This window comes from Chelonia mydas, chromosome 2 (genome assembly GCF_015237465.2).
Source record: "Chelonia mydas isolate rCheMyd1 chromosome 2, rCheMyd1.pri.v2, whole genome shotgun sequence".
Classification (NCBI taxonomy): Eukaryota; Metazoa; Chordata; order Testudines; family Cheloniidae; genus Chelonia; species Chelonia mydas.
Window position 1 is genome coordinate 113,348,860 of NC_057850.1, and position 12,686 is coordinate 113,361,545.

Here is a 12,686-nt window from a genome sequence, read left to right on the forward strand (position 1 = left end):
GAATAGATTTCCCCATCCTTTATTCACTATCCCCAAATCTCAACCATGTATAACTCCCCCACTCAGTACCCATTCTCACAATCCCTCATATGGACTTGCTAAAATCTGTGGGAGAGGGGAAACACTTTTGTGAGCTTCATAAAATATTGGAGCAGAGCTCTCCTGTTATGGATTCTGTGTATCAACTCCATTTAAAATGTTAATAATCATTAATAATCTGCGAGATTCCCAAACAAAAAAAAACTGAATTAAATTTGAAGGTGTGTTTCAGTGGAGTTTAACATACATCCAAAAAAACCTATATTGTCTTTACAAAATTTTTGCACCTTTAAAATAAACCCAAATGTTAGTCTGTAAATGAACTTTAAAGGATCCAGCCATTTCTACATTGCCATATTATTCTTCATTACTCACTGCAAAGAGCCTATTCAATGTATTTGTAAAGTTAAAAACATAACAAGGTCTCTCTCTCTCTCTCTCTCTCTCTCTCTCTCTCTCTCTGTGTATATAGATATATCTATCTATCAGTAGTTCCATAACCTACATCAAGTAATCAGTTCATTTAATAATAAATAGGTGGATTAAGAATTCCAAATTATAATCTTAAAATATTCTTCTATACCAATACATGACTTTGAGAATTTACAGAATTCTTACATGATTGATTGTACTTTGGAGCTATTTCTTTCACAGTCTTTGCACATCTTATAAACAATAGCTATAAAATCAATTAAAATATACAGCCAGTGACATATTTCCATTACAGAACAAAGAAAGTTAAAATTGGATGGATGATGCAAGTGGAGTGAGTTATTAGTAATAAGAAGGATTATATTCTGTGGGGAAACTAGCTGGATCCTTTAACTGTACTTTTACAGACTGTCATTTAGAGGTTTTTTTAGGTTTTTTTTTTTAATTTATTTTTGGGGTTAGCTGGGCTTCACTGAATTGCTTTTCAACTTCAGCTCTTCTTAACAAAGTCTTTTCTGTTTGAGAATAATTAAGACCATTTCAGCTATTGTGACTAGCTAACAATTTATTACTGATACCAATTGACTTAAGAGGTAATTTTTCAAGAATTCTAATTCTTAGGAGGGTATATCATTAATTGCATGAATATTCTGTCCAACTGGTATTGTATTGACTTTGTAATTCTTTTATTTTGTTTTAGGATCTTAACTTATACCTTGAAGACAAAGTCTACCTTGCCAGAAACAACTTTACCTTAGCAGATATTTTAATGTATTATGGGCTACATCACATCATAGTAAGTAATATTAATTGCTTTTGTATTATAACTGTCATAATCATTAATGCATGCGAGTAATAAACATTTCTTGCTTTAGAAGATTGCTAGCTAAGTAGAAATACTACTTTTTCCATTCTGTAATTAACATTCATAAAAGGGCAGAGTTTTGTGGAAGTGTTTCAGATTTAATTTACCTTTAAATGTGGCTCCCTGTTTAAAGTAGTATTTAGCTGTGGAACGGGCAAAGGGAGTGTCATATCTGTAGTTTTTGGATAAATAGATTTAAAACTGTCCTTTATATAATGTTATATAAGGACACTATATGTGACTTTTGCCACTAAGCTAGAATAGTCAGGGAATAAAAGTTTGTACCATTATCATTCACAGAATTGGAGGAGGAAACAAATGGATAAAACTGGAAGAACTTAGTGACAAAAAATTAAGACAAAACCTTGATCTTGATAATGTTGGTGAAATGTTACCTGGTCTGAGAAGATGCAGGTGAAGATAAGCTAAAGGCTAGAAGGATGTAGAAAGGTAGTGACAATATTTATTTATTGAAGAAAAGGGTGCTGAGGCTTCAGGATTTGATGATAAGACTTGATAATACATTATGATAAACAGAACAATGAATTTAGGATGGAGAACTGCTGCTTACAAGAAGCAAGAATTGTTGCACAGAGTCCATGAAATGCAGGAGAGAAACACCCCCCCCCCTTTTTTTTTTTTTTTGGTTAGGTTAGGTCATGTTATGTAGCTAGAAGTACAATGTTAGGAAGAGTTATAGCTCACTTCAGAGTCGGAAGGCATAAAGATATTAATAGGGCAAGAACAAGATCCTTCTGGTAGTGACAGGAAGGAAGGAGTAGTATCATGGAGGTAAATCAGTGTCTGACGTGGTGGTTTTTTATACTTCCTATGCTATAAAGAATTAATGTTGGTACAGAAAATGGGTTCTAGCTTCCTGGGAAAAAATCTGGATGGCATTAGTCAAAGTTCTAAAGTAGAAAGTACAGATAATTATTTTCACAAAAAACATGAGGAAAAGGGATAGTTCAACAAGCTAGATTAGCCAGTACCACTATAAAATGTGCTGCTTTTAGAAAAATAATCTTGTCCTGATTCGGAGTAAATTTAATTGCAATCTGGAGAAATGTCCAGGAATGAAAATAAAAGGATTAGGCAAGCAAATGAAAGGGATTGGATGATTTTTATAAAAATGTTAGAGTAGATAATCAGTTGATTTGGAATTAACTGTGTGAAAAAAGTGATTTCATAGAATATTCTATTGTATGATTATGTCATTAAGATTGGTTACCTTTTATGTATCATATTAAGAATTTGTGTACTGCCTATAAAAGTAATAGATAGTACAGTTAAAAATTAGATGAAGAAAATCAAGCCTGTATAATTCAGAGTTTGCTCCAGAGTTGACCATCTAATCAAGAGGAAAAGATACAAGTTATTGCTTAGGGAAATAGAACGTATGGTAAAAACAAATGAGTTGGTTCTCCTGGACTGTAACTTCAACCATCCATATATTGGTTGGGAAAAGTATGTAGAATAATATTGATGTCTAAAAATGTTTTTAAATTTCATGGAAGATATTTCCCGTCTCAAAAGGTAGAAAGTGGAAATAGTGGAGTAGTTATCCCAGACCTGATACAAATAGGGAGGAAATATAGGTGCAACAAGAACAAATTGTTTTGAATATTGTAGCATTACGGATATAGCTATATGTCAGTACTTAAATTTAAAATGACAGATAAGAACTTTAAAACTTTATGTGGGGGGAGGTGTTTGTTATTTGAAGTGGGGGAGTACCTGTAATGACATTGCCCTACTCAAACTTCAGGGAGGTAGGTGCTGGGCTTCTTAATGCAGTACTGTCCTGGGACCTGTCTTGTGGGCCACCTTTTGGGATCTGTATTGGCTAGTATGCCGTGAGCAATTTTGAAGATTTTCTTTCTTCCCATTTCCAGCCCCTTCTTCCTGTTGGGAAGGTAGCTGATCTGCATGCCCTTCCTTCTCTCCCCCCAAAGAGAGAACAGTTCCCAGCTCTTTCCCCTTAATCTTGGCTGCAGGAATAAGGATGGGAGGAGGACAAAGGAGTTGCTCTTCCTCCCTCCCTCCACCCAGAAATTTGTTAAAAGAATCAGATTACACAGTACTGCCTCAGATTACATACTACCAGTAAACACTTGATCTCCCACTGTCAGTGGTAGGTTAGTACAAAGATCAAGGGCAGAGTATGACCATTGTGAAAAAATCAAACTTTTTAATAAATAAGGAAAACTAAAAACACTTTTTGTTGCATTCGCCTCATTCATTGGGAAAATGTGCTTGTTTTTAGCACTGCTGATGCTTCTACTCTTTTTGCTTTTGCTTCATTATTCTCCCTTCTCAGTATCTCTTCCCTTTCCATGTGCCTGTTTTGTTTTTCCTTTTTTTTCCTTCACTTTTCTATTCCCTGTGGGCAATAACTTCCAATTCCTTCCATCTCCCTATTTGCTAACAGTCAGTAATTAAACAGTTTCATATTAGTGTTCAAACTATTGTAGTGGTAACACTACAATGAGGTGAATGAAAGAAGTGGTGTTCGCATCATTTTCAGGCTGTTAGCAAACTAGTGAAAACTATACAACATCTTTTTCCTGTTCATTTCACATGTTACAAATTATCTTTGCAACCAGGAAGTTTAGAAACTGACCTATAAATTAAAATCTTGGGTTCTGCAGAATCTGAGTTTATAAAATAGGCTACATAAATATACCATGTGAAGTGTTTGATATCACCTCACTATGTGAACCAAGAAGCCTCTTCCAAACCTATGTATGACTACATTTTTGACATGGGAGTGATGAGTTCCATGTTGTTAGACATTTTTTGAGTACATTTTGTGGGGGTAGATGAATATGGTGAAAAATAGAGTAGAGCTGACAAGTTAAATCATGGGTTCCAGAGAAAACAGAAATTTAGCAGTACTGCTAGGGGACAAAAAGGACAGTCAAGCTTTCAGGAAGAACTTTAATTCCTCCATGGGTTATTAGTTTAGTTTTACTAAAATTGTCTCTGATATGGAAACAACGTTTATATTTGTACACTGTCAGTTAGAACTGTGCTTATGCTGTATTTGGACATTTGGGGACTAATCAGTAAAAAGTCTGATTTAGTTTTATTTAACATCTCAGTGTTGTTGCCTGAGATAAAGAAATAGACTTAAGATTACTCTCCCAGTTTATAAACTGTATTAATCACCCATAACGTTAAAAATAAGAAAATACACCACACAATAAACGACCTCTGAACTTAACATAGAATTTTCTGTCTAACCAAAAATAAAACTATAAAAGCTTCAATCAGACTATCAAGTTCATATCAAATAAACAAGTTAAGATCAAATAAATAAATTATTCTAATATGAATTCTATCTAATAACCTGGGAAGGTGGCCTTCTGCTCACATGCAGGTTCCCAACTTAAGACTGGCTGAAAAACTTAGTATGAAAAGGAAAAATCAGTTCCCAATTCAAGTTCACTAATATTTGAACTACTTATCCAGCAGCATTATGTTCCTAGTCCAGTAAATATTTTGGTTAATGTCCATTAATAAACTTCCATGTTGTCTTAATACTGAGCTGAAATTATTTGCTAATACTCTTTAACATCTATTTACACAAAATGGGGAAATAAATGTTATTTGTGGGTACAAAACAACGTTAATGATTCTTGGGATGTTTTACTGATCGCCATGGCTTTTGCCCATGATGACTCTGACTTTTAATTAAAATTGAAAAAGAGATAAAGCACCCATAACAAAGAGTTACCATTTTTCCTTTACTTCTGTAGTCTCTTATAACTAATACTATTTAAAGCTAAGGGTCAGAGCCTATAAATCCTTACTATTGCATGTAGTGGCTCTCTATGAAGCACAGTCTTGCTGACTTTGCCGCAGGATCTGACTTGAAGTCGATATCACATTTTTTTTTTAATCAAAGTATTGCTAAATTTGTCAGGTGTCTTATCAAGCCATCCCAGTGAGATACTGACCAGTCGCTATTACTGTTTCTCCCCTCCTCCCCTCCTCTTCCCTCCATGTTTTTTCTAAGCACTTTTAAATTTGTACAAGTGTTTGAGCTCTCATGATATCCTTATTCTCATGGGTTTGGTACATTAAACAACTTAATGAGACTCTTGCCCACAGAATTTAGACGGTGAGACTTGGTAACCACTGTGCCATTGGAAATTATATACCTTTTGAAGAATGCAATGCATAGTCCTTTTAGAAACTCCGTTCTAGGCTCATTGTATAATGACTACTTTGATGAGCCTTCATCACCTCTGCATAGAAATATCAAAGATTTTCCTCCTTTAAAAAAATTCTTAAATTAAGTGGCTGTTTGTTTGCTATTAAAATTGCTTTAATAGCAGATAATTATTTTAATAGCAGAACAGCAGCTTTTCTTAACTTGGGGGAATTATCTAATTTAATGAGGAAGAACAGAAAATATCCATCTATAACAAAATGATGTAAAAATGCCATGGAGATGATCTCTAAACAATTAACCTAAAAGTTATGATCTGAGTAAAAACTAGAGCATGCCACAAAGTGCTTTTTTAATATACTGCACAAGCAGAGTACATTATGTAAATAAGATAAAATATTGTGTCCTTTTGTTTTCCCCAAGAGGTTTTGTTTTCAGAATAGATATTTTTGCCCTCTGTTTTTTCACTCTGCTAAACAGCCCCTAGTAGAACGAATCCTTCTGCTTTTTCACTTTTGTAAATCAGAAATAACTATTGAAGTCTGGGAGTTACTAGTGTGAGAGGAATCTTGGGCCCTTTGTCTGCTAAATTTCAGTGTAATGCCATATTTTTATGGCCCAGTGTCTTCCCCATTAAAAATAGGTTTTTACCAAAAAAGGACCTATTTAACTGCAGTGCTGCTACTAAAATACCATAGTTTGCTCCAGAATGTTCCAGTATTTTTAGCATGTTTTATATTTTAAATACAGAATTTTGTAAGGCCTCAGGGTATACACATTGCTCTTGCCATACTCTTCATTGCTTTGTAAATTGCGCTGCTGCTTTATATTGGGTACCAAGGTCAAACTACAGTAAATATTTAGGACAATTATATGTGATCTGCGATGTCTTTTCTATGCATGTCATTGAGTGCCCAATATATGGGAACTTCAGGCAGTTTTACAGGGTATTTTAGTTAAAAGACTATTCTATGCTGCTTTTAATAGCTTTCACTTTTTGGTTTGTCAGGTCTCTAAAAAGCTGAAATTTTTCTCCTACCAATTTTGTTCTTTTCTACTTGGATAATGCTGATTTAATTGTGTTTCTAGTGCAACAGAAAAAATGGGTTCTGATTTAAGTGTTTGTGTACTTCTATCAGTGATGTCAGTTGCAGTATGCAGAGCGTAGAAATATGACTTCACCTTTCTGCACCAGTAGGAGGCAAGCTTGCTAATTAAGTTTCAGCAAAAGTGGAATGGACCAGAAAAGGAGATTATAGTTTGAATTTCTGCATTTTTTGCAGAAATATAGTGTCAGTAATATGTTTGCATTCTGGCACGTGAGTTCCTTTATCTAGGGATGTGTGGTGTCTGCTGTAAGTGATGCTGCAAAATCTACTTGTTTTCAAGCTGCTGAAAGGACTATTGGGCTCTTAGATGTGCTTGGCTCAGTTTAGTTACAATAATTCAGCAAAGGCAGCTCTGCAAAATCAATATTGTGAAGAGGAAATGTTCTCTTTTTTTCTACTCTTCTTCCCCACTCCTATCCCACCCCATTCAATCTCTGGTATTTTTATTATCGCCATGCCCTCTTATCTTTGCATCTCTTACTCCAGTTCTATGCCTGTTACAGCCAACTCTTGCAGTCCCAAAAGTTGACTATTACAAGATGAAGCTCAGCTTGAGACTCTAGCTACTGAAAATATTCAGAATTATTCCATCTTTTTCCCTCTTTGCTCCTATTATCCAGCAAGTTGGAGCTGACATATCTTCTGTGTGGCTTCCAGCTCCAAACTAAACTTGGAACAATCAGTCTTCAGATGCTGTGAGGGCATATCTTTGGATACAGTAGTATCCCGCTGGAACATTCCTCTAGCACAATACTCACATTTGCTCTGACCAGCATGGATTGATTTAAATCATCAACCTTAATTATATTTTTTAGTTATCTTCTTGAGAGAGGTTGATATTTTTTTGTTGTTATTATTGGTTGGTAACCATTAAAACATGTTGATTTGCAATTAAAGTATGGCCTTCATACTAAAATTGTCTTTTTGTTTGCTAACCAGGAGGATACACTAGCTCAATAAACATTTGTTAGCAGTTATATAGCTTAATCTACATTTATTCACCATACTTAATTTTCAGTTTTCTATTATGTTAGAAAATGGTGAATGAAACATTCTTTATTTACGAGATGACTAATTTGTTACTTTTGATTTGTATAAAGCTCTTTTTGGATGGAAATTCAATTGAAAGTGCACAAAAACACTTTAATTTTTGTGTTAAATAAACTACCGTAAATTTGCTGGTCACAAGTTGAATAAAGTTTATCACAATATGTTGTGGATTTAAAACTCATTAAACAAAGGAAACATTATGTGTAGTTAGTGAATTGAACTGATTATTCTCGTCACTATATTTTTAAAGATTTTTAGAATGAATAGATGTCATTCTCGCACACCTAATTTTTATTCATAGATTGGAAGAAGAAAACAAGCTTCTTTCTGCACCTGCATATGTAGTCTGATATGGCAGGTTCAACTGAAGATCATCTTTGGTCCCTTCATAGTAGATTGCTGTCTACCTTTCTGGGTTTAATCAATTTTTGAGTCCCTCACTACTAGGTCAGTTAATATGGAAGAATGTGGAGAGGGAACAGAGCATTTGTAAAGCATGTAGGAAATTAGGCTGACAATGGAGGATCTAGGAAGGGTAATTAAAAATAAAAAAACCCAACATAGTAGTGGGATGATTGTAGTGAAATCCTAATCCTACTGAAAGGAGAATAGACGGTGAAGAACCAGCAGTACAGTCAGAATTTCAGTGCGTCTCCAGTGCCTTTGACTTCAAAGAAAATGTAGTGGTAATTAGATTTCATTGAGAATCTTGGGCCAATTTCTTGACTGCAACCAAGAATTTTGCAATGTAAACGAATGCAAAAGTGGAGTAAAGCTCACCTCTCTAGTCCTTCTCCTAGATAGGCTGTGTGTCTACTCCAGTCTTCAGACATACATTGAGGCAGCTTTTAAAGCTGTTTATTAAGATGGTTACTGATGGGCTGATCGTAAATAAATCCTGTTCACAACTACTACACAAGCACCAAGGAGGGAGGACGTAAAGTCAGCATAATGGCTATTTACCCCCTGGAAGCTCCTTCTAGTTTCATCTTCCCATGGCCAGTTAATTTACATTCACAACTAGATTCTTCCAATAACCCTAAGGTCTTTACTTGGAAACTCTTTAAAAATGTGGAACATATGTGGTGACCTGGCTAGGCAAGGCTATCCTAATTGTAAGGAGTGGCAGAAGCGCAAACCAAGACAAAAGGGATAATTTTTAATCTTTAGAACTTTATAAGGGAAACCCCAAAAATTATACCAGGAGCAAAAATAATATAGAACTTTACTAATGACTTGCTACTTATAATAATAAACTATAGGTTACCGATTCATTAACCTTTGTGAGCTTGTACACACTGTGCAGTTAGTACCAAATGCATTGTTGTTAACAAGAACAAGACAGCAATATACTGTGTCACTTCCGAGAAGAATCAGCTTCTCCTTTCCTTGGTGGTAAGTCCAGCTCCACTCTTGCAGTCCTGTTCTTTGCTTCTCTTTGACTTGAAGTGTTCCTTAGATTTGATGTTCCTATGGCTGTACCTGTTTTCACTGAGTTTATCCACAAGTGACCCTCACTTGTCCATTAGGCACCTTTGAACTGTATTCCTTCAATAGATTTTCAAACAGTCATTTGCTCTGTTCGTATACTTTAGATCGGGGTTTCAAACTCAGTTTACCTTAGGGCCAATGCGAGACCTCAAATCCTCCCAGCGGGCCAATAATGTCACTCATGCTGCCCGGAACCCGCCCCCCCAAAACTCTGCCCCCTCTGCCTAAGGCTCTGGGAGGGAGTTTGGGTGGAGGAGGTCATCTTGGGTAGGGGATTGGGGTGCAGGCTCTGGGAGGGAGTAGGGGTGAGATGTTGGGCTCTGGGAGGGAGTTTGGATGGGGGAGGAGGTCTAGGGTGCGGGCTCTGGGAGGAAGTTTGGGGGCGGGAGGGGTGTGTGGGAAGGGGGAGGGGGTGCAGGCTCTAAGCTGTGGTAGTGGGGTGCAGCGCTTACCTGCAGTTCCAAGGCGGGGTGGGCCGGGGGCCCTCCATGCGCTGTTGCCCCCAGGCACCACCCCCGCAGCGTCACAGTGGCGGTGGGGGCAGCGTATGGAGGCACAGGCCTGCCCCGGGACTGCAGGGAGGGGCTGGCAGCCACTGGAGTGAGCAGGCAGACGCCGCTCAGCTCTGTTGCGCTGCCGGGGCCCCTGGGGGAGGAGCTCCCAGGTGGGGCCAAGGGAGAGACCCAGCCCGAAAACTGCTGGAGTCCCGCGGGCCACACTGGGGAGGCTCGCGGACCGCAGATGTCCCGTGGGCCGGGAGTTTGAGACCCCTGCTTTAGATCTTTTGTGGGTGGGCTTCTTGTTTACTGTTTTCAGGATCTGTTTTAATCAAACACAGCTTTTTGATCTTTTTTTCCCCCACCAATTATATTTTCTTTCAGGTTTTTTTTCCCCTTGATAAAATCTGCAGATGTACCAGAGAGAGTATTTCCTTCTACTTCCCTTTCTCTAACAGTGTCTGCCTGCTCACATACCCAGATCCCTTTTTTCCCCGGTTCTGACATGAAAACTTCCCAGTTTTCCTTCTCACTTCCCAATCCCTTACTTTTATTCTCCTGTTCTTCTTTTATTTTATCACCTCCCCTCCTACCCAGGCTTCAGTTCATCCGCTAGCTCATATCTCCATTCTTCTCCTCCTCCAATAGCTTTTTCCCAGTTCCCTGTCAGTAGAGCCGTGCACGGATACAAATTTATATCCATGGATGCAAATCGGTAATCACTGAACTGAAGGGCTCTTCTGGGAACCGCAGCGGTGAAAGGAGTAGAACGTACAGCCGCCACTCCCAGGGGCCCGCGCTGGCAGTTCCTCCCGTGTGGCTGTACAGCCCCATCCCTTCCCCGCAGCTGTCTGCATGACTGCGTCTCCTGGCTGGAGTCTGTACAGCTGCGTCAGAGGATGGGGCTGGGGGTTGTATAGCCTCGCAAAAGGAGCTGCCGGCATGGGGCGCTGAGTCCTGGGAGTGGCAGACCCATGTTCTGCTCCTTTCACCACTGCGGTTCCCGAGAGAGCCCTGCGGTTCAGTGGATACCAGTTTTACCCACGGATATAAATTTGTATCCGCGCAGGGCTCTACCCGTCATGTGGATTCTGAGCTCCCTCTTACTTGCTAACTCTCTCCCCAGGACATCGTTCTGTGCTGCTTCATCACAACTGCACTAGGTGCTAGTGCCAGGGTGCAGATTGCAACATATTTGCACCTCTAACCATGGCAGACAACCCTACTAATTCATGGTTATATTTCTAATGTGGACAGATCCTCAATCTATAGCTTTTGGTTGTCATGATTTGAATGATGCCACTTGTCCTAGATACTAGTAATCTGAGTACATCTAAAGAAAATAAATTATTGTTGCATTTATGCATTTTTCCAGCATTGTTGAAATACACCCAGCAACTATTGCTGACACTTAGATCAAACGGTAAAAAAAAAAAAAAAAATTAGAAGCATACCTTTAATTCCCTTCTGTCTTGAATATGCTTGGAAACAGTCCATCCGTCTCTTCAGTACTGCTTTTTAAAAATCTAAACTAGGCATTGGCCTGAGATGCAAGACTGCAGTTCAACAGACAGCTTCCTAGACAAGAGCTCAACAGTGAGGATTACTTGTATGTCTTTCAGAACTTTTCCTAAGGATACTATACAGTAATCCCTTGCTAAACATGCTAAATTCCAGCCTTTCTTCACTTTACTAGAGGTACTGGAACAAGAACCAGGCCTGTATGCTTTGTAATCTCTGCTTTAATCCCATACAATTGAGCCTCCAGTTCTGTTTTATGTTGAATTATGCAAATTATGGTTGAAAATCTTCAGATTTCCATAAAGTTAACATATGGTTTTAAAAGTCCACAACCAAAAAATATTAAATCAATGTACAGCACTACTAGACTGTCATAATTTTTCATCCTATTTAAGAACTGACTTTATAAAACTACTTTTTATTCCTGTAATTTATATGTTTCTGTGTTAATAGGGATATGATTATTTAACATCTTTTATTTCTTCCCTTGTTTAGGCTGAGCTTACAGTGCAAGAGAAGGAGAAATACCTTAATGTGTCTCGCTGGTTTAATCACATTCAACATTATCCAGGTATCAGGCAACATCTGTCTAATATCGTCTTCATGAAGAACAGACTCTATACTAATGCCCATTAGGGGTCTTCAGTGCCATATTGGAAGGGTGATTGGGAACTGAAAAAATGGGAGATGTCTGGATTTCAAAACTGCATATTTCAAAATCACTAACTTGTAAGCATAGATGTATAACCTTCCTTATGTGAAACAGAACAGCTGATGCCTAAAGTAATGAAATTGCGTTGAATAACTATCATTTAAGATTTGGACTTTGTAAAAGAATAGTATAGTTTATTTGTTAAAATGCAACAGTAGTGGAAAATGGGAATCAAGAATCAAGTTTTAACCTTTTTTTTTTTTTTTTTTTTTTTTAAGGGGACTATTTTTTTACCCATGTAATAGCTGAATCTTTAATATCAGACAAATGAACAACTTGACCTTCAATATTTTGCTATTTATTGACCTTTTACATACTTAGCACTTCATTATTTTCATTTTATTTTCCATGGATGTTTACACCTGTTTTGTAAATATTATGGTAAGAGCTATATTGTGTGCCAAGGATGTGAAAAAGGGAACAGATAAATGTGTCAGTTGCAAACAATATTTATGTAATAAATTTATTTAAAAAGTCTAGTCTTAATTTGGTTGTGATACTTTTATTTCTTAAAATATTCTTTGGTAGAAAATTAAAAGTTAAAATAACTGAACTCAAATAAGCTTTTTAAAAAAAATCACTTGCATTGGTTATTGTGACTTGGGCTACAAAGGAATTTAGACTCTGACCAGGTAGAAGCAATAGCTAATTTTCGGTTTTCATGTTAAGTTTGACATTATTTCCCAAAAATGAATCCTGACAATTTTCATTTGAAAAAGTTACAGAAGTGTAAAATCTGCGTAAGCAACCCTGTGCATTTTTTCAGAATGTCTGCACATTTCCACCCAAAAAG

The 12,686-nt window shown here is 37.3% G+C and overlaps 1 protein-coding gene across 2 annotated transcripts in view; it reads left to right on the plus strand.

Annotated features, from left to right (window-relative positions):
• EEF1E1 (eukaryotic translation elongation factor 1 epsilon 1) overlaps positions 1-12,379 on the plus strand; it is a 29,981-nt gene extending 17,602 nt beyond the window's left edge. Inside the window, exons 3-4 of one of the 2 annotated variants that reach the window (XM_043540139.1) lie at positions 1,172-1,267; positions 7,243-9,388. In XM_043540139.1, coding sequence (XP_043396074.1) covers positions 1,172-1,267; positions 7,243-7,290 — 144 coding nt within the window. In that variant the 3' untranslated portion in view covers positions 7,291-9,388. Of the gene's footprint in view, positions 1-1,171; positions 1,268-7,242; positions 9,389-11,676 lie in introns of those variants that run through there. The other variant, XM_007064253.4, reaches the window with a different exon arrangement.
• Positions 12,380-12,686: the final 307 nt, after the last annotated feature.